The 27,872-nt window shown below is 37.4% G+C and overlaps 1 protein-coding gene across 4 annotated transcripts in view; it reads right to left on the minus strand.

The window, feature by feature from the left end:
• The window catches only part of BBS9 (Bardet-Biedl syndrome 9), a 298,867-nt gene that overhangs the window by 242,298 nt on the left and 28,697 nt on the right, over positions 1-27,872 (minus strand). For all 4 annotated transcript variants that reach the window (XM_074575478.1, XM_074575477.1, XM_074575479.1 and 1 more), the window contains 4 exons: positions 25,048-25,222; positions 20,819-20,903; positions 18,452-18,635; positions 17,301-17,430 (listed from right to left, as the gene is read on the minus strand). In XM_074575478.1, the coding sequence (XP_074431579.1) occupies positions 17,301-17,430; positions 18,452-18,635; positions 20,819-20,903; positions 25,048-25,222 (574 nt within the window). The remainder of the gene's footprint in view (positions 1-17,300; positions 17,431-18,451; positions 18,636-20,818; positions 20,904-25,047; positions 25,223-27,872) is intronic.

A 27,872-nucleotide genomic window follows, 5' to 3' on the forward strand; every position in this document is an offset into this window, starting at 1 on the left:
TTTTACTTAGTGAATGAAATAGATCTCCTGGTTGAACTATGAACGCATGGAAACTGGTTGGGGTGTTCGTTTTTTTTTTTTTTTGGACAACAGTTATCCCCAGTTAGTCCTTTGCTGCAGGTGGAACACGCAAATCTGAAGTGCCTTCTGGAACAGAACACACATAAGGGGGCTCAAAGCACGCTGTTCCCCTTTAGCTAGTACATAAGCTCAGGTTAAACAGAAACAGTCTTCTCTTTTAGGAATACTGTTCCTATTGCCACAGAAAAGCTTCCAGTTATCACCACAATTTTTAACGTATATAAACATTAGACAAACTAAGCAAATTGTAATAGGAAGCTGTCTTTGGAAGCACCATAAGGCTGGAGATGCCAAGTCTCCCCGACAAATACTTTAAGATAAGAAAGTAGAAGATTTAACACTGATTTTCAACTTACGTATTCAGTACCTGTATTAGCAGCTGGCCTGTGAATGTGATGGCCTATTTGTGACCTGTAAGCTTGGAGCTTGCATCTGTTATTTCTGACAAATTGTATACTCTCAATCCAAAGTGAGAGGATGTGGAACTAAGCATGAGTTCTGGTTTCTCTGAGTACTTCAATATTTGTTGCCGACTACAGTTGGTTTCCTTGCTCAGACTGGTTCTGATGTTGGAATTACATGCAGAACTGCTCATCCCAGTTTTCTTATGTCCAAAAAGCTCTGCACAACACACATCTGTGTTACATTTACAGAATTCTGTATGGTATGTGGAACGAATACATTGGACTAACCCTGAGATGTGTATACGAACAACACAAGGAGACAGACTATGTGAATACTTTGACCATAAAACAGTCTTGGTAAGGTACGCAAATAACACCTACTGTATAGGACTTTGCTTACTGCCTGCCAAGTGTTTGCAAAGAACTCTGCCCTACTGGCAATGGGCACAGCAAAGTCTTTAAAAAAGGAATGTTGTTGAAGCACATGCTGCCATGCTACCAAATACACTGCCTCACACTTTCCTCTATTTACAGCAAATAATGAAGTTGCTAAAAAATAAAAATGGGACAAAAGAAACCACATCATGAGCTTTTCTTCCACAATTGGAGAAAGAAAACAGACACCTGAAAACAAGACAACTTCCAAAATTCTCCAGCAATGGCTTTGGACCATATTAAAATTTTTTTCTTGAGGCTATGAATCTGTTAAGCTAAGAAAGAAAGAAATACGAGTCAACCATCTCTGGAGGTATTTAAAAGACATGTAGATGTGTCACTCAGGGACATGGTTTAGTGGTGGACTTGGCAGTGTTGGGTTTACGGTTGACTTAAGAAAGATCTTAAAGGTCTTTCCCAACCTAAATGATTCTATCAGAACATCTGAATGTAAATCAAAAGGGCATGAAGAAACAAAGCTACACCATTAGCAATAAATTTTCGATGATATACTACTGAAGTATAATACATTTAAAAGTGGTTTGCAAATACAGTACTTCCTATGTAACTTTTAAGCTGGCAGTCATCTGCAGGTAATCAGTCTACCAAATGAAATCAACTCAAATCAACAAGGTGATTTTCCTACATAAATTAGGCTTTTCTTAACTTCTGAGTTTGCGTCAGCATTACAGAATGCACACTCAGAAACTCCATCTTAAAACAAATTCATTTCAGCCAACTTTGCTGTTAGTCATGACATTGTAAGTCTGCACTAGCTCAGAGATAAAACCGTTGGTTTAAAAAAAGCAGCATTACAAATGACACTTTTCCTTTGCTTCAGTTACTGTTATGCTAGGTCCTAAGAAGATTGTTCAACATGAAACACATACAAAAATAAAAAAGCCTTTTTCAGTAATCTTTCCGTGTTAAAGCTGTCCATAAATTTGTACATCAATAGAAACCATAAGAAAAACATGGCTAACCAGTTATAACATGATTTATAATACATTAATTTCTCTGTTGGAATGTTTGTCAGCCAGTCAAGATTGCTTTATTTTCACAAGCTTTTATAACAGTGGTTAAAGGCAGCAGGGGGAGGGGGACCATATTTAACAGTTTTATAGTAATTTCCCAACAGCTACTGCACTCATACAATATCCCTGCAAATACCATTACTTCATTTGGCACATTTTGCACACAATCTGGAATTTCAATTACTTGTTAAATTTCTTTTATTGTAAACTTTTTTTTTTTTTACTATATATCACACAATAGTCAAAGTAATAGCAAATCTAAGGGGACACTTTAACAGTGAGGAACTCAAAGTATGAAACAAATTATTCTGGTATCTAAAATAACTTTACAGTACAAAGCAACTCCTACACACATATGGTAATAATTTGAAAAACTATCTTTTATTGGATTCTGGGTAATAATAATGGCATATGCTTTTTGTAGGTCTTCTCTTACTAAACAAATTGCTCACAACATAATTCTTGAAGAAATTAAAATGCTTTGCATGTTTCCAGTTTGATCATTCAAACAATTGACTTGGAAGTCGAAACTGTAATTCTGAGTTCTACTTGAATGACACAAGCTAAGCCTTGGACAACTCTTAGGAGAAGGTCTGGTTATTGACACCATTTACAGCTTTAATTATTTATATTTCTAATAGCACATAAAACTTGTACTTCAATTTTAGAAGTAGTCTAAATTGATATTACTCATACCAATCATTTTATAAAACAAGATGCTCTGCAATACTACTTTCAGTCCCTTATTGATAATGTATTATTTATGAACTATTAAATTAGGAAAGTAATTCCTGAATTGGGCTCAAGCATTTTGAATCTGATTCTCTCCTCATTTCATCATCCTCTGAAGTAATTATATGCAAGAGCATAACTACAATAGCACTTTTAGTTTACTGCTTTTGAAAAGCCAAATTGTTCTAAGTTTCACTGCCATTTCAATGTCATTTTAGCTCTGTGTGATGTATTTGATAAAACGCTGAAGGAAGATCAGACTAGGAATAATAAACTATAAGGATTTTCTAACGTGACTACTAGGAGTAAAAGTCAAAAGCACATTTTACTCTTATTAAACGCACACTCCAAAATCAGACCTTCAGCTGAATATTTAAAGCATACCTGGTGCAATTCAGTGCCAGCAACCACCAATTTTTAACTGGCTTTGGATATATGTGGAACACCCTCAGGCTCCTTTGAAAACCCCTTTCTCATTAAAAAAAAAAAAAAATCTTTGTTCAACTTTACATCAAAAGTAATACTTTTATGAGTAAGACTTCCCCATTCAGCTATTACACGTGAAAACAGATAATCTGTTTGCTCTGAGAAAATAAAATTCTTTTAAAGCTATTTATATTATGTTATTTAACATGCTTTGCACACTCTGCAGAGGGCACGCCAACATATAATGTAAATACGGTGTTCAATTATAATTGTTTAACAATATGTAATTATATTGAATATCATTAAGTGGTAAATAATTTGTGCTGTTGCTTTACAGAAAAGCATTTTTCATCTTTCCCATTTGTGGGTAACAAATCTAGTTAAAAAATTATGAAATATATGGAAGAGGAAGAGAGAAGTCAAACACGGTTTCATCTTGATAACCAGTGGAAAAGCAGTTAAAAAAAAAAAAGAGAGGAGTTATGACTAGAACAACAGGTCAACACCTCACCCCTCTTACAAGCACTGAAATCCACTGAGAACGAGAGTGTTACCATTTTGAATGCCTGAAAGATTTTCCAGCCCCCAGGTCTCATACAGTATTTTCACTCTCTACTTGGGAGCGAAGACATTTTCACTAGCACCTTTACAGGGTGATACCACACAGTAAAACAGAAAACTAGTGCCTTACTGCACAACAAATTCAGACAAGTCTTTAGCTTGTGTAGTTTTCTCTTTGAAAGAGACTCTTTGCCTAAAAGGCCAAACGCCATCCAGTGACCAAATAAAAAGGAGCGTCTTCCACCAATCAACAAAATGAAAAAGAGCAAGGGAAATTAGTTGGTTTTAATTTTATTGCCAAGTTAAATACAAACTTTACTCACAGAAGTTTGGGTCAGGGGTCTTTTCCACCAGACCACTACTGCCACCTGCGGGGCAGCACAACGAGGTTTGTGACTCAAGCCAAGCAGCACATCTTTCACACAGGAGAGCCCTAAAAGCTACCATATCACATTAAATGAAGCTGGGGGTTTTTTGTTTGTTTGGGGAGGTTTTTTGTTTGTTTGTTTTTAACAGGGTTACTATAATAGCTTGACAGTTTAAATGTAAGGGAATCTTAACAGGTTAACAATGCATGTAGGACACAAACGCATGCAGGACATCATCTTCTGGTTCCTTGAGGCAGGGAACACACATACTGACACAGGCAGGCTAGACATACAAATTAAGCTCATGCTACAAATTACATATAAACTTCATTTTTATCTGAGGGATTAACCAACTTAGTTTCTTGTCGTTTTAAATATAAAATCAAAACTATTTCAAAAGCAGTGAAGGTTTTATTAAAAATTAAAGTAGCTAGATAACATGCAGATTTAAATTAAAATTAGTGTTTTTCACGAAGTAGAATAAAAACAGAATATTCAGAGTGATGACACAGGCCTCCAGAAACATATGATCTTGCTTTAGGCAAAAAAATGCAAAGATCTCTAACATATATTCAAAGAAAAGTTCGTAACTTCCACGTTGGATTTCTTACTATCACAGTTCCATATCTAACACACTTAGTGGCATTATCTGAATTGAAAGTGAATGCGAGGACTGATAAGAAAACCTGATTACTTTAAATAAGAATGCAGCCTTTAAGTCAGAGCTCCAAATAACAAGAGAAATTACATTGTGATCTTATTTGTGACAGTACCAGTGTTAGGAATAAGAAAGTAATTAAGACCAAATGTGACACACCTAAAACATCTCCATGCTTCATTCCGTCTTAGAGCTACATCAAGCAGTACATATTTCTTCATTTGTACCTCCTTCACCTTAAGTCTAAAATCTGTTTCAAGGCCAGACTCCCTCACTGGCAGACAGGTATACAAAAGCATCCAAAGGCTTAAAAGCGATACCAAAAGGTAGCAGATAAGCAGATACGGAATCATGAATATAGGATCTGGAGGGCCTCAAAAGTTTATCCATTTCACTACAGGCAAGCTGGAGAGACCCCTAGCATCTCTGCTTCCAACAACAGAGAGATGCAAGGTGCTATACTGATAAAATCTACACTCCAGTAAATTTATTGTTTTAGGTAAAGCTTATTCTTAACTGTTGGCTTCATACAAGCTAGTATTAGTACACGAGGAAAATTATTTCGACTACCCACAGACTAGAAAGAGGCTAACAAGAACAACCATGATGCGTCTTTACCACAGATTTATTTTGAAAGGACTGAATAATTACTTAACTTCAAAAACACTCAAATTAATTTCCATCTCTTCTACTCACAGTTTGACAGTGATGTGTCTGCAAGCTTCAAAATTCACCAGCATTTCAGGTAGGAAAGAGTGCGTATGCTATTACTTTTAACAATACTTCGCATTGTCCCTTCACCCTCTCTTGTAAAGAACAAAGCTGTGCTTAAAAGGCATCTCTGGCACTTTGCACTGCTAGCTGGCTCTCAACTCCGTACCTTAACATAAACATCCCACTTGCTGGTCCTCATACGAAAAAGTGTCTTTCACATTAATAGCATAATAATCAAGATCTTCAAAATCCTTAGACCGTTCATAATGACTGATTTTCAAACAAGATGTCCAGCATTTCCGTGGGCAGAGCAAGTGTCACAATACACCCATAAACTCCAACCTACTGCTCAATACCCATCTCCAAGACTGGGTTCAGAACCTGATACAGTTATATTCTACTCTATCACAACATGAACAGGCACAGAGATATCAGTTAGCCAAAAACGCCCATGCTAATTGATTAAAAGCAAGTATTTTATTTTAAATACTGTAAGAAGAGTTATAGTATATAACTTGCCTTCTTGTTCTCGATCAGTTAGAATTTCTGGTTTTAAGGCTTCCTCTAGAACCATGAGGGTTGAGGGTAAGAATATTTTAAGTGTTATTCTCGAGTAAATTGAGACCTCTACAAAACCATATGACTATAAAGAGTAGGCTTTTTGAAAAAGCAAGTAAGTGACATGCAATAAAATTAGAAGAACTGGCAGTATGGGCATGTGCTTAATATCATACAGTAAATACCATTTGAAACTAACTTGCTAGAAAGCCCAGTCATGAATCACAGTATATGCTGGACGCAGTATTTGGCACATTTACATCTCTTGCAGGATCAGAATCCTCCTAAGGTGGAAGAAATACAATCACATTTGTATTTTGTGGCTAAGCTACACACATTAAAATTACATGTTCAAAAAACCTTTAAAAAGGGCAATATTTTGTACTGCCATCTCTTGACAATTCAGTGGCAATTCAGTGATGAAAAACAAATGCAAAATTTTTTTTCTTAAATACATCTCTTTAAAATGCAGTTATGTTTAAGTACAAAGATTCTAGAATTCTCTGCATTTAACTTCTCAGATCAGGCAATGTTCTTACAGACCACTCAAATGAAAATTTATATATATACATGTATATAACTGAACAGATCATACTGTGCGTCATAACTGGCAGTGCTTCTATTACAGTACTACTATACAGAAAAAGGAAAAATCTTTCAACAAACTATAAAGTTTGATTCCTGCAGTTTTCTTTCCATAAAACCGTGTAAGAGGTGCTAAATTTTGCTGGGTTTATATGTAAGTTTTGCCATTTTTATATGGTGATTCTTAACAGTTGTGGTAGCTGTGGTGATGTCAGTTATAGTAAGGAATAACAGATGGGCTGGAATGAAGAACAAAGTATTTTCAAGCATCTGGATAGCTAAAAAATTCAATGACAGGGGTTTTATTTTGACTCCACCCACTATTACCCTATATGTGATTGCACTTTTACACCTTATATACTTAATTCAACTACAATATTTCTTCATGGTTTTTTGCAGTTAAATTCAGTTCCTGTTGCCTTTCTACTGGAGAGCCCAGCTACACAAAGTACATTCATCTAACCACCCAATATACTATGATTCTGTGCCAGAGAACAAGTTTTAATTTCAAGTTCGTATTTGGACCAGACCAATATTTTCTCACTTGCAAATTGATCACAGATTTTAATTTTCTTTTAAAAATATTGGAAGCTAAAACTTCATAAAGCACATTTTCAACCAAGGGCTATACACCAGAAATCTGAACTCCAATCTTCTGATTCATGTACCTCATTCAAATTAAACTGATCAGTCTGTTGGGTTACATATAAGTTCAAATATGGGAATTAACCCTGTGTCAAACAAAGAATGTAAACACTAGCTTATGTTCTCTTCTTTATGGAGACAGGTTGCTGGACACACAGAATGGTAGGGGTTGGAAGGGACCTCTGGAGATCATCTAGTCCGACCCCCCTGCCACAGCAGGGTCACCTAGAGCAGGTTGCACAGGAACGCGTCCAGGCGGGTTTTGAATGTCTCCAGAGACAGAGACTCCACCACCTCTCTGGGCAGCCTGTTCCAGTGCTCTGCCACGCTCAAAGTAAGGAAGTTCCTCCTCATGTTTAGGTGGAACTTCCTATGCTCAAGTTTGTGCCCATTACCTCTTGTCCTGTCCCCGGGCACCACTGAAAAGAGCCTGGCCCCATCCTCCTGACACCCACCCTTTAAGTATTTATAAGCATTGAAAAGATCCCCCCTCAGTCGTCTTTTTTCCAGACTGAAGAGACCCAAATCCCTCAGCCTTTCTTAGTAAGAGAGATGGTCCAGTCCCCTCATCATCTTTGTAGCCCTTTGCTGTACCCTCTCCAGCAGTTCCCTGTCCTTCTTGAACCGGGGAGCCCAGAACTGGACACAGTACTCCAGATGCGGCCTCACCAGGGCAGAGTAGAGGGGGAGGATGACCTCCCTCGACCTGCTGGCCACACTCTTCTTGATGCACCCCAGGATGCCATTGGCCTTCTTGGCCACAAGGGCACATTGCTGGCTCATGGTCATCCTGTTGTCCGCCAGGAGTCGCAGGTCTCTTTCCACAGAGTTGCTCTCCAGCAGGTCAGCCCCCAACCTGTACTGGTGCATGGGGTTATTCCTCCCCAGATGCAGCACCCTACACTTGCCCTTGTTGAATTTCATAAGGTTCCTCTTTGCCCAGGTCTCCAACCTGTCCAGGTCCTCTCTGTATGGCAGCACAGCCTTCTGGTGTGTCAGCCACCCCTCCCACTTTTGTATCATCAGCAAACTTGCTGGGGGTGCACTCTGTCCCTTCATCCAGGCCATTGATGAATATATTGAACAGGACTGGACCCAGTACTGACCCCTGGGGAACACCACTTGTCACTGACTTCCAACTAGACTCTGTGCCCCTAATCACAACCCTCTGAGCTCTGTCTTTCAACCAGTTATCTATCCACCCCACTGTCCATTCATCTAACCCACACCTCCTGAGCTTCCCTATGTGGATGTTGTGTAAGACAGTGTCAAAAGCCTTGCTGAAGTCAAGGTAGGCCACATCCACTGCCCTCCCCTCATCTATCCATCCAGTCATGCCATCATAGAAGGCTATCAGATTAGTCAGACATGATTTCCCCTTGGTGAATCCACGTTGAGTACTTCTGATAGCTTTCTTTTCCTCCACATGCCTTGAGATGACGCCCAGAACAAGCTGTTCCATCATCTTTCCAGGGATGGAGGTGAGGCTGACTGGCCTGTAGTTCCCCAGGTCCTCCTTCTTGCCCTTTTTGAAGACTGGAGCAACATTGGCTTTCCTCCAGTCCTCAGGCACCTCGCCTGTTCTCCAGGACCTTTCAAAGATGATGGAGCGCAGCCCAGCAATGACTTCCGCCAGCTCCCTCAGCACTCTTGGGTGCATCCCATCAGGACCCATGGACTTGTCAATACCTAATTGATCTCTCACTTGATTCTCCTCAACCAAGGGGAGGTCTTCCTCTGTCCAGACTTTCCCTGTTACTTTCTCCAAAGCCTGGGACTCCTGAGGGTTGGGCCAAGCAGTAAAGACAGAAGCAAAGAAGGCATTCAGTAACTCTGCCTTCTCCGCATCCTCCATCACCATAGCTCCTGTCTCATTCAACAGCTTTCAAACCAGAAGCATGTTAACTATGTCAGGCTCAAGCTATTAGTCATATACAGAAGACAATCTTGGTTCTATAAGCCAGTGAACAACAGCCTTCAGGGACTTTATACCTCATTACACAAAGTAGTATACAAACTACATATTTCTTAGTAGTCATTCTAATATTATGAAATACTAACAAATTAGAAAATGCAAAAGGAGTATTGTATTAAGCATTTTTCTAGAAGGCAAAAACCTGATTCTCTCCATGGATGTATGCTCCAATAACTGTAAAATTCTTAATTGTTTGGTGTTGGGGTAAAGACGGGATTGTTTTTAAATGCAATAAATACAATAAATATCTCTTTCAGTATTGCGTTCCCCTTCAAAACGCAAACTGATTAGCAACCCTAAGTGCAGCAGAACGTATCACTTTGCTTATGTTTCAAGTGCACTGAAGGTGGTATATGGACAACCTCTATTGGTCAGAGTCACCAGAGCAATACTACTCAGCCTTGCAGTCAAGCTGCAGACTAATGGGAAGAGACTGGACAGGAACAGAGTACTGGAAAACACAGTAAGCAACTAAGCCATAAAAACCACCAAACCCCTCCTTGAGCCTAGGGTTAAAGCATCAGGAATTTTTTTGCAGGCATTCATTGTTGCTTATGTGGTCTTCAAAGAGACAAGGCCAACAATATCACTGACAGTTCAAAGGTGGCACATAAGTCAAAAAACTTTCCCACTGTGGTGGGTTTGACCTTGGCTGGACACCAGATGCCCACCAAGCTGCTCTATCGCTCCCCCTCCTCAGCTGGACACAGGATAGAAAATATAACAAAAGGCTCATGGGTCAAGAGAAGTACAGGGAGATCACTCAACAGTCACAGGCAAAACACTCAACTTGGGGAAATTAATTTAATTTATTACCAATTAAATCAGAGTAGAGTAACAAGAAATAAACACAAATCTTAAAACACCTTCCCCCCACCCCTCCCTTCTTCCCAGGCTCAACTTTACTCCCAATTTCTCTACCTCCTTGCCATTGAGCAGCACAGGGGCAGTAATAGAAGTTCCAGTCCATTCATCACACATTGTGTCTTCCAATCCTTCCTCCTCAGACGCTTTCCCTGCTCCAGCGTGGGGTCCCTCCCATAGAAGACAGTGCTCCATGAACTTCTCCAATGTGGGTCCTTCCCACAGGCAGCGGTTCTTCACAAACTGCGTGGATCCTTTCCACAGGGTGCAGTGCTTCAGCTATAGAATGCTCCAGCATGGGTCCCCCACAACTCCTGCCAGCAAACCTGCTCCAGCATGGGCTCCTCTCTCCACAGGTTCACAGGTCCTGCCAAGAGCCTGCTCCAGCATGGGCTCTCCACAGGGTCTCAGCCTCCTTCAGGCACATCCACCTGCCCCAGCATGGGGTCCTCCATGGGTTGCAAGTGGACATCTGCTCCACTGTCAACCTCCATGGACTGTAGGGGAACAACCTGCCTCACCATGGTCTGCAGGGGAATCTCTGCTCTGGCACATGGAGCACCTGCTCCTCCTCCTTCTTCACTGACCTTGGTGTCTGCAGAGTTGTCGCTCTCACATATTCCAACTCCTCTCTCTTGGCTGCTGATGCGCAGCAGGGTTTGTTTTGGTCCTCTTCTTAAATATGTTATCATAAGAGGCACTACCACTGTTGCTGACTGGCTTGCTCTTGGCCAGCAGCGGGTCTGTCTTGGATCCAGCTGGCACTGGCTCTACAGGACATGGGGGGAGCTTCTAGCAGCATCTCACAGAAGCCACTCCTATTACCCCACCACCACCAAAACCTTGCCACGCAAACACAATATACCCACTTTGATCTGTAAGTATCCTTAGGTGGTCATCTCTGGTTATAAAGAATGAATGCCACATTCCTGTAGTAGTATTTGGCAAAACACAGAAGTCAAAGACCAACAGCAAGAAATCACTACCTTCAAGCAAAACAGGCTGGAAATTACTAGATAACTAAACAACACTGTACACGTTTTTACACTACTCATCTGTTATGCATGTTACACATGCTTTTACTAGAAAAAATGCAAGAAAGAAAGAAGAGAGGCAGCTAGGAGTAACGTGATAACTCAGCACATAGCACGAGACCACTGCTTCAGTAAATTAGAAGTCGTCGTCTCCGAAACTAACTTGTAAGTAGTTAAAAATACTGTAAAATAGTCTCTTGTAATGCACCTGTGTACCCGTAACACAAGTGGGGATTTTCCAAGAGACAGGGAAGGGCAGTAGCCATGGCTATCAGCATCACATGGGACAATACAAAAATTCAAACACTAATTAACATGATTACATAGAAAATTAATTCTCAGTAGTCAATTATTAATTTTCAGTCTACTTCATTAGTCGAATAGTCTCTGCTTCTTTATTATTTCTGCAAGGGGAAGGAGGACTCATACAAGAACAACATTAGAAGTTTTAGACTTAATTAGTTTATTTTGTCTTACAAATAGTAAGAAAATTGGACTCTACTATAGCATCTTAAGTCAATAACTTTGAAGGGATTCAGTAAGCGCAGTATTTCCTGCATCTCAGCCTACACAATGTAACTTTAAATTTATTATTTTAAGTCTCTAATTCAGTAGAATCCATAATCAAATACGTAACAACGTAAGTCAAGACATGAACACCACTCCCAATAGCCTATGGGAGCTGGCTTTAATAGATGGCTGATAAATACATTACTATGTGATACAGTCTTAATGGGCTGGTGGTTTTAGGAGTTCAGGCATGACCCCTATAATCAAGCCTGCAGTGATCATACTTGGAGAATCAGTAACACCAAAAAAAAATTACCGAAGAAAATTACAAATACCGTAGTCAATTGTGCTAGCAATTACGAGAAAAATCACTTATTGATTGCAAGCTGAGCAAAACAGAATCAGTGGTGAAAACATGGAACCTGTGACATTTTTATGGGATCATTCCTCAGCATAAACCTAGGTAAACTTGAAGTTCATAAAGACTTAAAGTGTGGAAAAAGGTTACTAAGTAGCCCTGCTTGCTATTCTGAACATATAAAGTCTACTTTTATTTCCTGGCTTTTCAACAGTTACTTCTATTAAAAAAAGAAAATATTTTCTTTCCCCCATCTCAAATAATGAAAATCTATTTACTAGCTTAACTCAAGCTAAAAAGTTGGTTTCTGGAAATTTAATATTTTAAGAAACTCAGAAATTCTTGTTCTTTAAAGGTGATAAATTACTTCTGGACAAAAACCTTTCCAGATTACTTTATATTTCCTCTTCAGAAAACATGCTGTTCCATTACCAAGTAAAATTATATTTATCTGTCAAATAAACGAAAATGAAGGCAAATACTCTAGTAACTTTCACCAACTTGTCCATACCTGTCAGCCCCTTGTAATAAAAGGAGTTTCACATTTTACAAGGCATACACGTCATTTTGTGGGTTATTTGCTTCAAAGATCTTTCTACCATGAAGAACAGTCCTTCTGCTCAGAGATACAGTACATATAAATGCTCACAAAAGAAAGTTGGTTCCCACATTCTAATTCCCAGATGTAGCTCCTAAAAGGAAGAGGCACCACAAATGCAAAGCATCCAGTTACCTATAGACAAGCACTACGGGTGGGTCTAAAGCTTTTTCTTTTGTGTATTTCTAATCAAATTTCAATGTGGCTGAAGGTGAAAGTATCCTTCACTTAAACACAAAGTTCACTGATAAGCTGGGGCCTAATATAGTAAGAGTTCTCAACAGATTAAACAGAGAGGGAAGAATTCTCTTTCCCACAACACATCCCCTAAAGAGAGGAGGCTGGTTTACTCTTAGAACTGTGCCTGCTGATAAATTCCACATGAAATCAACATTTTTTTTGCCATATACATACCACCAGACTTCATGTCTTGATGGAGAGCCAAAAGCACAATGGACCAAAATTAAAGGCAACATAAAACACTGACTTGAAACAAGAGAGAGGTATTTGAGGAAGTTTGCCGTCTATTTCAGTTTAAAAGAAAAATGTCAGGCTACCTTTCATTCACAGGCTTATCAGATATAACTTGAAGGCGGTGTACAAACAAAACCAAGCAGTAAAATTAAGACTAGTGAACTTTAAGAACAGAACCGAAGTCCCTGATTTAAAGGCTTCATGCTTACCTACTGCAAAAACAGATGCATAACTTGGAAGTGATCAAAACAGAAATCCCTTTTCTGAGATTACATCCAAGCGATAATATTCTATCTGTGTGGTTTTAACTCAATACACAGTGGCATTTCAGGTGTTTGTGACAGAAACATCCCTGAGGCTAGCAACATGAGCTATTTTGCTTCAGACTGACTGCACCTTAACATAATGTTCTAGTTTCAGGCCAGCCAGGTCAGACTAATACTTAGTGCAATCAATCATCTGTTAAAACATGGTACGGTTAGGAGCAGCTTTGCCAAGTGAATTAGTGTCAAATAAATAGAACAGTAGTTGTCTAAGTATTTTAATCTATTCCAAGGACCTTTTATGGTCAAGCATATGGAGACAGGATAATTCAGGCACAGAAAAACAAATACGACTTGTGACAGGCCCTTAAAAAGTGACTTTCTGCTACTTTCTGAACAAGTTATTTCAGATGATTCAGACAAACATAACCCATCTTTTTGATGAGGGAGTATTAAGTCACTTGCCTTTACAGGCTCAAATCCTTGCCAACAGGAAAAAAAATGACTTTCATATGAGGTGCTTTAGCTAAAGAGGAATTCTCAACAGCTTTGTAGGAACCATGGGCTTACTCCCCATGCAATTACTTGAACTATGATGGGGAGAGAGAGAAAAATCTAACACATCTCAAGAAGCATCAAAAAGTAACAAATTCATAGAATTGATACTCTATGAACATAAGAGATACTGCTCATGAAATTTCCTCTGCAAAGGAGATGTGCTGGTACAAGAATGGTCTTAGAAAAGAGGACTCTGGCGAAACAGAAAAAAGAAAACTAATGGGCAAGAGAAAAAAAGAGAATGGACTTTGAAGCCAATACTAATAAGATATTTATATAATTATGGTGGATACCAAGCAAGCACCACTGCTCAGAATTACCATTTCAACACTGAAAATTTGAGGGGAGTAGGAATTCTTATAATTCCTGTGTGTAACTTCACAGATTTCAGCTGTGCTAATTGCAACATATGGACAGTTTCTCTTCAAACTATTCCAGAAACGGGGTTTGGGGTTTTTCTGGGGGTTGGTTTGGGGTTTTTTAATCAACTCAGACAGAACACCTTAACTGTTTTCTTCAAGAGTTTCAGCTTCAGTGAGAATGCTTTTGCACAGCCATAACTTTAAGGATGACAACACAGGGCATGCAAAAATGGAACTGTCCAAGCAGCCTTATCAATGGGCAAATGAATTTGTGCTGAAACAAAGTCCTAAGCAGTTTAAATTAATCCAAATGGTCAAAGTGGTTATACTTCTGAAGTAATCCAGGCAGTGTTAAACATGTAGGAGTCCCCTTGATATTAAAACAATGTCAAACTGTTAGTAAGTACTACACATGAACAGAACCGGAATATAGACTTCTAACAAAATAAGGGACAAAATTCTGTAACAACGATTAGAACTGAACTTGCAGTTCAGTGAGCATATTTATAGAGATTTTCAGGTAAAACCCAGAATAAGATAAACTCTCAAATTTTTGCCTGTAGTTCAAGTTTCTGACCACAAGATTTTATAGGAAATTTTCAATTTCCTGACAGAGAACACTCAGGTTTTAACAGAAGGCAAAAAAAGTGTAGTTCAACATCTTAAAAATAAATCATTTCTAGAGTGCAGAGACACCTCAACAAAAATGTTATAAGTAACCACTTATCTTTGATTCTATTTTTCTTTGCATGTTTCTGAAAATATGATGGAAATCAAGCAGTTTATGCTGGAATTTAATCCCAAATGTTGTAGTAGGTTGTTATTATTTACGTACTGGTGTTGCAATAGGGATTTCACATTCTCATAAGAAGAAAAATCAATTCATAAGGAATAAGGAAGAGCACACACTAGAAACAAGTTATTTAGCTGGAATTCTCTGAAGTACTTGAACAGTTGATCTTAGAAGTAGGCTATCAAGATTACAGGATGAAGTATATGACCGCCTTTATGAGGCAATCACTACTCCTCCGCCAAGGGGCTTTATAGGAAATAGCTTCTGATAATGCTTTTCTCATCCGGCAAGCCAGATGCACACATTAGAAATAATAGACATTATGGCAACAAGAACATGCAAATGAACATACATGATCTGCAGAGACAACTGCTTTCAGAACGCTCAATTTACTTTGTAAGTATTATTGCAATAGAAGTGGAAAGGATGTGAGAGTAATTATTGACATACGTCATATTTAAAGCACTTCAATCTCTCAGCAGTGTAGGATTAACAACTCTGTGCTTATTAAAGTACTTAATATTATTTATGTTACAGTAGTGCCCAGAGGCCCCAACTGAGACTGAGGCCTCTCTTGAGTGGAGTATTAGAAAATCATTATCACACTGAATCAAAGAATTCCTTTTCAAAGTACATATATATTTTTTTAAGAACCATATTCTTTTGTGTAAGCCAAGTTACCACCTCTATAAGCTTTACTACTGTTTTTGCTGTTTAGCTCATCTTTATTTTTAATATCAGAAAGAACTAAAGTATACTGCCTATTTTTAACCAGAAATCCAGAAGCAGCATAGCTCTGAAACACAGATGCCCTAGACTTCTCCCTGCTTTTCAGGCCATTGGGTCTAAACACACAGATGTTCCTTCATTTACCAGTACCTGTATAAAGAAGTTTGTATAACTCAATTGCTGTCTCTCCACCCTCTACAGAACAGAACTCCAAACCAAACCCTAGCTTTAGTAGTTCTGTGGGAATTCTGAATCCAGTTAGCAAAATGATCTGGGACAAATTAGTAGGCTCTCAAAATTCTCACTAAGATCAAACTACTGAGTGTTAAAGTTCACATGGAACATACAGAATCTACACAAACTTGAGGCATGACTGAAACAGATGGTTCAATAATATCAGTTTCCAAACAAATTATTGTATATACAAAAATTAGTACAATCTGCTGTTGTAAAAATCAATGCCTTTTTTTTCCTGACACAAATATTTTTTCCGAACTTCAAAAGCTATACTGTCATATCCTGCATAATTAACTTTTGGTTTATACTAACTGGCCTACTGAGACTATTCATTATATTTTACATGTAAGACCTGTTGGATGAAAGCCAGCACAACTCTCTCCAGAGAGTCTAAAAAAAATTAAATTATAAATTATTAAAAAAATCATTAGGTAACCATTAGTACCAAACAAAACACAAACATCCCTCAGATTACTCTGCATAAATCTGTAAAGCTACTGAGTCAGATGTTGCATTTTCATCTGTTATGAGATAAAAAACACATGACTTACAATCAAGTACTCAACAATCCAGTATATGCTGGCACAGCAGCCACAAGCCTTCTGGGGATCAGAAGTGTCTACCTGTCAAGGACACTCCTACTACAGGAACTGGCAGGCAGCACCTTCCACAGCTCTGGTGGTGCACACTACAGGCATAAACTGGATTGTAAAAACACTAGCTGAACTTTTCTGCAGTTTTAGTTCAGTGACAGACTCAGCAGGAGTTGTCAATGTGTCATAATTTCTCTACGCTCAATTCCCCACCCAACCAGTTTTTCCCTGACCTGTCTTACATGTATTTTATAAAGAGTTTTGGTCTGTTGCAGTGCAATCCTGAGCAATTTAAACTGCTCCTTAATTTCCACAGTAACATTGGAGTTGAATAATCTGTTCCAGCAAATCATCCCTGGAATTCATATGGTCTTAAATGCTTAATGAAGAACAGATTTTCACTGAGATTCCCTATTTTCCTGTCCCAAGGAAGGATCTTACCAGATTTCAAAGCTTCACTTTTCATTATTTTAAAGAAGAAACTACTCCACTGGAGGTATAAGGCCCCAGGTTCTACCTTCACTCAAAAAAACACAGAAAATCTGAAGTACAGTACAGCAATTCTAGTATTCTTCTGGAATTAACAGTATGCCCATTAATGAAATAAATATTTTTACAAAAAAAGAAAAAACACTTTAGATTTTCCTTTTACAAGTGACATTATTTCTTACGTACCTCAGAACTGTTTGTTAGGATCTACAAACAAATTTCACAACTGGAAATTAATGTGAAAAAAGTAAAGTTTACTTACTGTAAATTCGCTACTTTTACTGATACAGGAATGTGGGGAAGTTGAGTGGCCCATTTCAGTGTAATATCTTGATAAACATTCAGCATTTTACTGTGGTTTCCAACTAGAGTGTTTATTGTTCCTTCTTTCACTGTTAAAGATATAAAACCAGTTTTGGGATGAAAGATTTTCAAAAGTCAGTACTTTTCTTTGAGGCTTATATTATTACACTATTTTTTCTATTTTCCTTTTAAGGCATTACTTGTTATAAATGAATTTAGTACAATTAAAGTATCAAAAGTTATGAAAGTTACATGGACAATAACCAAGGATATATGTGACTAACTATGGGTACCAATTTCAGTTGCATACCAGACAACACATGCCACAACTTTCCAAGGTTCTAGACAGCCACGTTTGGTAATTTAAAACATGACTAACAACGAGTCGTAACTGCCATGTTAGCATGCTAGGACAGATATGGACAAAATACATATTGTTTAAATATCAGTTACTTACACTCTTCATTAAATCATTGAGCTGTGAATTCTGATTGAAGGTATATGTATTTGTACATTTTATTTATAGTATAATTGAAATCAGAACATATAAAATGTGAAGACTGTTAAGGTCATATCTATAAAGTCTAAAATGATATTTTAAGTCTAAAATAAGAGAAAAGTTTATGAGATAGTTTTTGAAACATTAATATAGAATAGGTATTAAGACTCTGTAGTTCTATAGTGGCATCCAACCAAGTTGCTTATATACAAAATAAGTTGGTTTCATCTCCTAACAGTAAACTTCATTTGGTTTTTGTTTTAACTATCAGTAAATGACAGAAGGTCCCTCAAACACTAGTTTACTCTTCCAAAATCTTATTCCTCCATGTTTGTTCCTTTGGTAGCAGTGGCAAACCTACTCAAACACTAGACAAGTACCCTCAATTTGATGATGAGAAAATATCTATTCAGATTCTAAAAATTGTGACACTTCACACTAAGTAAGATCTGAAAGTAAACATGCTTAATCCAAAAAGAGAGCTCCAATTCCACAGATTTTCTACAAATCAACAGCTTATTCAGAAAAATATATTTATTCCGTGGCAAAAAAAGATTCTTAGCTGTAAAAGTAACAAAGCTAAAGTTAAGTTGAATTTTCCTTTTACAAACCTGAACAATAAGGAATGAAGCAACTCGGACTGTAATCAAGCTTTTTCATGAATCGAATTTGCCCATTATCCTTAAGGCAAAAGAAGTTTCTTTCACCAAGCACAAAAACAGAAGAAACTGCCTGATTAAAGGAGACAACGCGTATATCCAGAGCTTGCTCTCCGATGTTTAAAACCCAATCCACCTTCAAAAGAAAAAACACGCTCTAGAAATCAGTTGACAGCTGCGTATTAAAGACAAAACTTATAGAGAAGGCTTAGAACTCAAGTTACATGAGTACTATTAACATAGATAGAAAAGCAAAATCAAGGTCTTTTTTTGAATGAGAAAATATTAGTTATCCTCTTATTTTGAAGGCAGTTGGTGACAAGTAGCGTTCCTCAGGGGTCAGTATCAGAACCAGCAATGTTTAACATTGGTGACATGGACAGTGGGACTGAGTGCACCCTCAGCAACTTTTCCAACACCACCAAGCTGTGTGGGGTGGTCGACACACTGGAGGGAAGGGATGCCATCCAGAAGGACCGTGACAGGCTTGAAAGGTGGGCCTGTACAAACCTCATGAAGTTCAACAAGGCCAAGTGTAAGGTCCTGCACGTGGCAATCCCCAGCACAAATACAGGCCGGGCAGAGAATGGCTTGAGAGCAGCCCTGAGGAAAAGGACTTGGGGGTGCTGGTCGATGAGAAGCTCAACATGAGCTGACAATGTGTGCCTGCAGCCCAGAAAGCCAACAGCATTCTGGGCTGCATCAAAAGAAGCGTGGCCAACAGGTCAAGACCCCACCTGGTGTACTGTGTCCAGCTCTGGGACCCCCAACATAAGGAGAACATGGACCTGTTCGAGCAAGTCCAGAGGAGGGCCATGCAGTTCACTTCAACATTTAAATTTTAAAATACACATCCCATTCAAAATGAAAACGCTCTATACTTAACTACTAAATCCAAGAACAGAGTATTACCATCATTTAAATCTGCCTCTGTATATGTCCGTAGGCAACAGCAAGGTTAGAGAGTAAAAGATGGTAACTTATTCTACCAATACATGTAAATGAAAAAATAGACAAACTTTTGGGTGTGCAAGCCAATATTGACGAGTGCAGTCACTAATGTACACCCTTCATTCTGAAGAACATGTATATGACAGTTTGTCTACTTTTCCAACTACGTACATTGATATAATAAGCAACTACTTCCATCCCACCTTGCCTATATCCTTACATCTTTACACAATAGTACTACTTTTTGATACATTTCATTGGTTTGTTATTTCAGCTCCTCTGAGGAATTTAAACTAATTCACACCTGCAAAAATTGTTTTTGACTGCTGCCAAGCTGGTTAAGCAGAAATTCAGAATTTCTGAAGTCAAAAAATATCAAAGTTCAAATCTCAGCACTTTCTACATGAACAGCATTAACCATTTTGCTTAAAGAACACAGAATGTGTTAGTAAACACACTGGCATATCTGATATATGAAACTGGAAGTGCTATCTTAAAAGTCAAAGGGGAAAAAAAAAGCCAGTCTTATTACATTTGTCTCCATGTACGCTTCTCATTTTAGGTTTAAAAAAAATGTATTTAATTTGCAGCATATCTGATGAAGCTTCCAATTTTTTTTATTTAAAAACCTATGTCTTCTCCTAATTCAACACATGGGATTCTGACTGACTTACAGTTTGAAAAAATTCTACAGTTAGACACTGGAAGGAAGATGCTCTCCCAATATTTTACTGTCATACCTGAAAGACGCTGAACCTAGCATTTTATGCAGCATATTTAGCAGACATTCTACTGCAGGACTCATAATGAAATTCCCCTCCTCTTAATAGGAGGCAGCTCAAATATTAAACAACTTAGGCACAGGGACCTCCTGAAGACCATCAAATCCACAGGTTTTTGACAAAGAGAGTCCAGGATGCTGACTATTTATGGAGACATTTTTTCACTGCCGAGTTCTCTCTAAGTACAAAGGATTCCCCAAGTAGAATGTTATTTTTTTTAAGTCCAATACAAAGACACAAAGACTTAAAAATATGAGCAATATTTCAGGTGTACCTATTTATCTATTTTACTACAGTTTAGGTTCTGTATTGCAAAGACTGCCTTTGAAATAATTATTTCCAGTACAGAGTTCTCTCTTTTTTTTTTCCTCTCCTTAGAACAACAGTGAGTTTTAAGGCCCAACCTTAAACAACTGAGGCCCCAAGAAACCTTAACAGAAATCTACTGAAGTCTTTCCATTGCCTTTAATGGTAATTGGATCAGATCCTTTGTCAGCAGACAATGTTTCCATTTGTCACTTAGCATTGGTCTATTTAACATGTATGCAGTGTACCATACAGGTTACGTAAAATAAACAAGTTTTACCGCAACTCTTTTTCCAGAACTAAGTTTTTGCTGTTCTGTTTCTTGTCTTTCATCAGCATCTGTTGCAAATGCCAGCATTTGGTATCTGTTATAGGAAGATTAAAAAAAAAATAAAATACATCTTTGTAGTTAATACTCTTACATTAAGTAAAAAATAAAATATAATTATTAAATTATCAGTATACATACACAGTCTAAAAGGATTGTTAGAAAGCCTACTGCAATACATATATCATCAGCAAAGATGTTAAAATAAATATCACTGTAGGATAACAGCTAAGCATAAAGGCAGAAATTAAAACAAACATTTCTATTCAGATTTTTTCTGGTGTTAAAATAAATTCAACAGCTAAATATATTAGAGGATAGAAATCTAGACCACAAAGAAGACAGAAGTAAGAAACCAACATATTTTCAAATTTTGAAATTAGGATCCTAATAAAAAATACATTTTTTTGCTCTTATTAAGCTTTAAAAAAAGCCTCCTAAACTACCCTGAAATAAAAGCTGATATATCATTCTTAAGCACATGCATTAGGTAAACTAAGTGGTTCCAAACGAAGAGATAACAGTAAAGCAGCATCAGCAGGTGACACATCTAGCAAAAGTTGTGAGGTTTGTGGATCTAGGTTATTTTTTATTATTTTGTAGCTGCCAACCAACCATACCAAGAAAAACTGGCAATGAAGACATTAGAACAAAAGATGTCAACTGCCATAAAAGCTCCACACATCTATCTGTCCTCATTTACGCCTATGGAATCCTCAGTGTTCAGTGTGTCCTCTCACTGACTTTTCTGTAACTATTTCTTTCCTGAATTTATGCTGGTGTGCTAACTTACTGAACTACCCTATTTCCAACATATGCACACTAGGTAATCCACAAGATACTGAAGTTTCCTACAAAAGTGAAATAAACTAACAAACAAAACAACAAAAAAAACACCACCAAAAAATCCCCACCTAAAACCCCTAACTTATCCAAAAGATAGCATTCAATTCTAGAAGTCATGGAGTGCCATCAGCTCCTAAACTCAAACCAACACAATTCTGTATGTTCCAATTCAAGTCTAACACATACAAGTACATATTTTTGTATGTCAAAGTTACAGATTTTAAATGACAACACCAGCAGCCCTCACATTTCAGATGCATGTATTGTGGTGCTCGCTACTGATGGATTTTAGTTTCTAAAATTATTTTACTTGCACAAGTAAACTACGTACTTGGAGTAAGAAATTTAATTGCTTCAGGTGAATGCTATGGCCTAGTTAAAAACACTAAATAAGCTGCTTTTAGTACAATTATTATGTCTGTAAGTGCCCTCTATATGAACAAATTCGCTTCCCTCTTGCAGTTTAACACCTATGAGAAACTGCAAGTTCGGACCTAATAAAACTTTCTTTCTCTTTTCACCATATTTTATTGATAGTCTTGGCTAGCACATTAACATTATATTAGCTGATCAGGGACTAATACATAGCTTTCATACCGAACACCCACTGAACAGCAATATGTATTGACATTTAAGTACCAACTACCTGCATACAAGTCTTTCATCACAAAAAACTCCAGCTACAGATGACCAACACAAACTTTCAATTCAGCTATCACATCAAGTATACAATCGTTTAAATTAAATACATTTTGCTTTTAGATCTTGAAAGAATTCAGAATCAACACAAGAAATATTGCTTTCAAATTAAGGCATTGGTCTGTATGAGCTGTAGGAAGACAGATAATCTGAAATTTGGCAACTTTTTCTGCTAAAAACACTAGACAGTACTGCCATATTTTTCATTTACTGTAATAAAAAAGCATGTTTAATACAACTATAAAAGTAACCTCTTCTGTCCTTTCCTTCACTTTAGAAGGACTACTTAACTCTAATGTCCTAACAGTTCAGAAACACACTAGAAATTAGCACCAGTGTCTTAACACTTGCTATTAAAGACCAATAACCAGAATCCAAGTGAGAATTCCTTTAAAAGTTCACCTTCCTACAATACAGACAGCACACTTGTGAATCAGTGACAGACTGAGGAAAAATTATAGCCACATTTGTTGTAAAAGTCAAGAACCTAAACATAATGAAAATGTATGAGATTTTTTCTTTAAAATTAGTATTTCTTTATTCCTTACCAATATTAATAAATTCTATTCCAATTTATTTAAGAAAAATACAAATTTTTCTATTGATTACTTTCACTTGCAACACATATATCTTCTTCTGAAATAAGAAAAAAATACACAATGTCTATAAGCTGCTCACGCAACATCCAGAATTTAAAAACCATCTGATCAAGCTTAAGTAGCATAATAAAAAGAGTGCTGCTTGAAAATTCAGGTGATAGAGCACAGTAATGTGACAAAGCACTGTGTTAGATTACCATTCCCCAGATTAGATTCCAAAGGCATAACCTGTAAAAAGTAGCATTCTTACTTTCTTTAATATGATCGCCACTGAAAAAAATCCTTAAAGTATTTGTCAGCCTAATACTCCAGCTTGATGAGATTCCTCTGAATGGTGGCCCTACACTCTTTATATTAGCCCCTTCCTAATCAGCTTCCTATTAGCCTAATTTGGCATCATCCTTGAATTTCAGGACATACATACATTCTGTCTTATTGCCCAGGATGAAGACATTTTCTATTTCTCCTTAGTAGTCCATTTTAACTTTCATCTCACACATCTCCTTTTCTCCATTTGAACTCAGTCAGAAGCTACTGTCCAGTCAAGCTGCCTTCTGCCACTACTTATTTTCTTGAACATTGAAGCTCTCGGTTTTTGAGAGGGTTATCCATGAAGATTCATCAGCTCTCATGAGCCCTTTTTGGCCTTCAGGGCAGCCTCTCACAGGATCCTGCCTACCAGTTCCTTGAACAAGCCCAAGTCTGTTCTCTTGAAATCTACAGTCCACTGCTTATCTTTCTCACTTCTCTCAGGATCTTAATCTAGAACATCTCATGGTCACTGCAGCCAATGTCTGCAACACTCAATGGCGGATGCTGACTTACTTCTTCTAACATTTTTTTTCTTCTGAGTTGTGGCTTCAGTAAAGCATCTTCCCTAGCCAGGCTGCCTAGTGCCTTCATCAAAAAAGTTTTCCCTAATGCACCTCAGAAACCTTCCATATTGCTGAAGTCCATTATGTTGCCCTCCCAGCAGTCATTAGTCCTCCATGAGAACAAGGGCCTGCAATTGGGAAACTTTCTGTTTAAAAAAGGCTTCATAGCAGACATCCACCACAACATCCCCTTCCCCAAGCATCCATCTGATTCTAAACAGATAGATGCTTGATAAACTCTCAACATGGTGGTTCTGTAAGAGAGCACCATGTATTCAAGCTGCTTCTCCATGGTGAACACACATCCCCATTGTCTGTCTTTCCTTCCCCAAAAGACTGGAGTCCTCCATTTTAGCACCTTAGTCATGCAAGCTACCCTGTCACATCTCTAACTGCACACACAACTTCTACTACTTCCTCTTTGTTGCCAAGGCTGTAGGTGCTTGCAAATACACACTTAATATGGGCCCTCACTCACCCCACTTCCTCTAAGGTAGGATGAGAGCATCCCCCTTTGTGCATGCCACCCTTATACCCTATACCATCACTTACATGCTGGATTTAGCACCTATCCCTCAGTCTAGCAGCCAAGGGGGTTAACGAGCCTCCTCTGCTGCTTTTTCGGGTGGATTCCATATCTCCCCACCAGACCTCATTCCTTTGAGAGGATCCTTTGATAACAAAAGCCAAAGCCCCATCTCAAATCTTTTCTGAAAAGTGAACAGATTCATCAGACTAACACCTATTTGCATCAAAATAAAAATCCCGTTGAAACAACTGAAAATAATATCTTGTTCAAGCAGTATAGTGCAGACAACACTGAAAGCACAGATTAGACTGAACTGAAGCAGGGAAAAACCTGGCACTTGCAGGACAACATGGTGTGCCTTGATAAGCTAGTAAACTTAACACACTTACACACATAAAATAGGACTATAAAATCTTCAGGAAACACAGTACGCTTTCTTCTATGACTATACAGAGACAGTAATCACTCAACATAAAAAAATTTATTATTCTTCTTTCCTGCAACTACCTATCACCTGCTTTAGGATACAACATTAGTAAAGGGAATAAAAATTAGGCATGATTACTTCTAATTTGTTTACTTACTAAATGATAGCACCAAAATATGCTTTAATTACTGAACATGAACACATACTTGTAACTCTCAACTTGTCGACAAGAAGACACTGTAATGAAAGAATCCGTCCGAGAGCTGTAAGTCAAGGGACCAGGCAGAAGAAAACCAGGCAAAAAACGGCCAAAAGCATAGCTTTCCTGTTCAAATAACATAAGCATCCCATCCATGGACTGTATGCATATCAAATCTCGACCTAAGGAAAGCAAAAGAAAGAAATACAACAGAAACAAAGCAATGTTATTTATATAGTTTTAATCCTAAAATTGTTAGTAAATTAAAACAGTAATCATAACTAATCCTAACAAAAATAAGATTCATTTTAATTTACATGACTGTCTACTATGAGAAAGAACACTAAATATTCCAACCTCAATAAAAAGTTTACTTAGCAAAATAAACTAGATTTTGGGGGAATAACACTCAATATATTAAGAGCAAAAAAGAGTTACATATTTTATTTCAACCCAAAATTTCTAAAGATATAACTATTACAGTTTCAGTACTCCCAAAACCCCAAATTATTCTGGTTCTTAAATGCCTCTACACCTTACAAGCAGTCATAACAACTGTGGTTTAAAAATAACCTACTCTACTCTTTCAAGTCTACTTAACCTAACAGAAAGTCCTACAAATATGTACAGTTGTGAAAATAATACAACGGTAATGTTTTCCACACTTTGTATTCACATTTTCTGTCTTCAAGGAATGAAGAAACAGAACAGGTCCACTCAGTGTTACCAACAAGACTAAAAAAAAAATCAAATAAAATTCAGCTTGGAGTGATTTACTTCAAGCCCCGTCCATCATTCAGCAACCTCAAGACGTGACTTTTCGTGCCTCAAGTACACAGATCTAAATTCAAAGTCTCACTTTGAAAACTTCTGAGATTAGAAGCCGATTACACAGTTTGCATTTCATATGCAAGAGTAACAATTCAAACAAACAATATTTTGCATGCATTCAAAGAGAGCGCTATACCAGTAAGACCAATACCTTCTGAAGTTGATAGAAGTATCTCTCCTGAATTAAGAGATAAGCCCCTATTCTTGCAAACACAACATGAAATACTTGCAATTCAAAATGTCTATTCATATCCATTAAAATACCCCGTTGTGCCTCAGGAATTATTCTACATGCATTCTACAAACAAATTGTCTGTTCACTAAGCTCCATCCTTAGTCCTTTAAGAACTGTTTTCTAAGATAGGAAGGTGAAGCAAAACTAAAATAGACTAAAACTTCATTCTTACACTTAAAGGTAACAAAAGTCAAAGAAACATTCACTATCTGAAAAAGCAACAAATATATAGTATTGTTTATCTCCACTGTGATTCTTCAGAGAAACTTAATTACTTAAAAATAAATAGTAGTGGAACAAGTCAGTAGTACATCACATTACTTGTCCTCATGATTAAAACATATAATAAAAATTTAGCTTAGGGTAGTAACAGAAAAAAAAAAACACAAAAGGCAGGTAAAGCAGCTGGGTCCTTTCCACTTGCCCTCCCTCATCCCTTTTTCAGCTTTTACCATTTTCCAAAAATCAACTTCTCCCATCATTCTTTCCAGATTCTGCACATAATTCACTACGTGTTCTATAAACCCTGTTGCAAATATCAACCATTAGATAGGAAGGACATTTGGAAGTGTAATTCATGCTGTTCATTTAGTAGAGGCAAAGTTGAATCTCTTAGTCACTAGTGGAAAAAGTTAAAATATTTCAATCCTTCACACCAGTGATTAAATAGATAAAACTGCAAAACAATTTCAAGAGTGGAATTTCAGGAACACTGATGGCAATTTTCAAGCACTTGATCACGACAGCTGTTTCTTCCCTTAAGTTCTACATAGATCTTTTCTGAAAACCTTAAAGGTCATTCTTATTTAATGGAGTATTGTTGGTTTTGTCTGTTTGAAAACTCCTAAAGTGCATACATTTTGAGAGTAATATTAATTGACAATATCAAACATTAAAACTTTGCTTTAGCAAATTACAAATTCATAAACTAAAACACAGAAAAGAATTTTATTCAGCATCAGAAAAATCCCTTATTCATTATTAAACATGAGAGTAGTACCCCATTAATCAAAAATCCTTGGTGGCTTCGAAAAGAAACTGAGCTGAGAAACGATGAAAACTCATCTTCCTAAGCTGAAAAATGTCAGAATCTGTACTAATAAACTAACATGTTACACAAAAGCAATTAAACACGGAAACCATTAAAGTACTGTTCAAAAGTAGTCTGAGATTTTGCCTGATACTGAAGTCAAAGCAATATCTCTGAGTTTTTTTTCTACTACTGCAAGTGAGAAAATTTAAATATATCATCTTTATAGCAGATCATTAAACCAGTGACCACTTGTCACTAGCAACTTCAATTTGATGATTTAAGTCTCAAAAGTTTAATCTATAACATCCTGAAGTTTGTACCACTACACTGGAAACTTGAAACATTTTAAATGTTTCCTCTTCCATCTGCAGATTTGTAGGAATGTGTCTGAGAGAAAATGGTCATGTGAGCCAGCCTCCCTGCTATGAGAGATTAGATTAAGGGCAAAACAGGTGGTAGAAGATGGAATTAGTACATGGGAAAAATGAGAACTGAGAAGGTAGAAAACATGTTGTGCTAATGACTAAGCAATTTACTATGTGAATTCTTGTAACCAATCTGATCTGTGAATGAACTGCATGGACAGCGCGTGGACAGTGTAACGAGCTAATCAGAAATAAGCAAGTGGCATGTACAGCTACAACACAGGGTATAAAAGATGATGATCTGTGCTTAATAAACAGCTTCTGTTGATTCACATTGGATCATCTGGAGTCCAGTTATTTCTCCTCAC

This window comes from Larus michahellis, chromosome 2 (genome assembly GCF_964199755.1).
Source record: "Larus michahellis chromosome 2, bLarMic1.1, whole genome shotgun sequence".
Classification (NCBI taxonomy): domain Eukaryota; kingdom Metazoa; phylum Chordata; class Aves; order Charadriiformes; family Laridae; genus Larus; species Larus michahellis.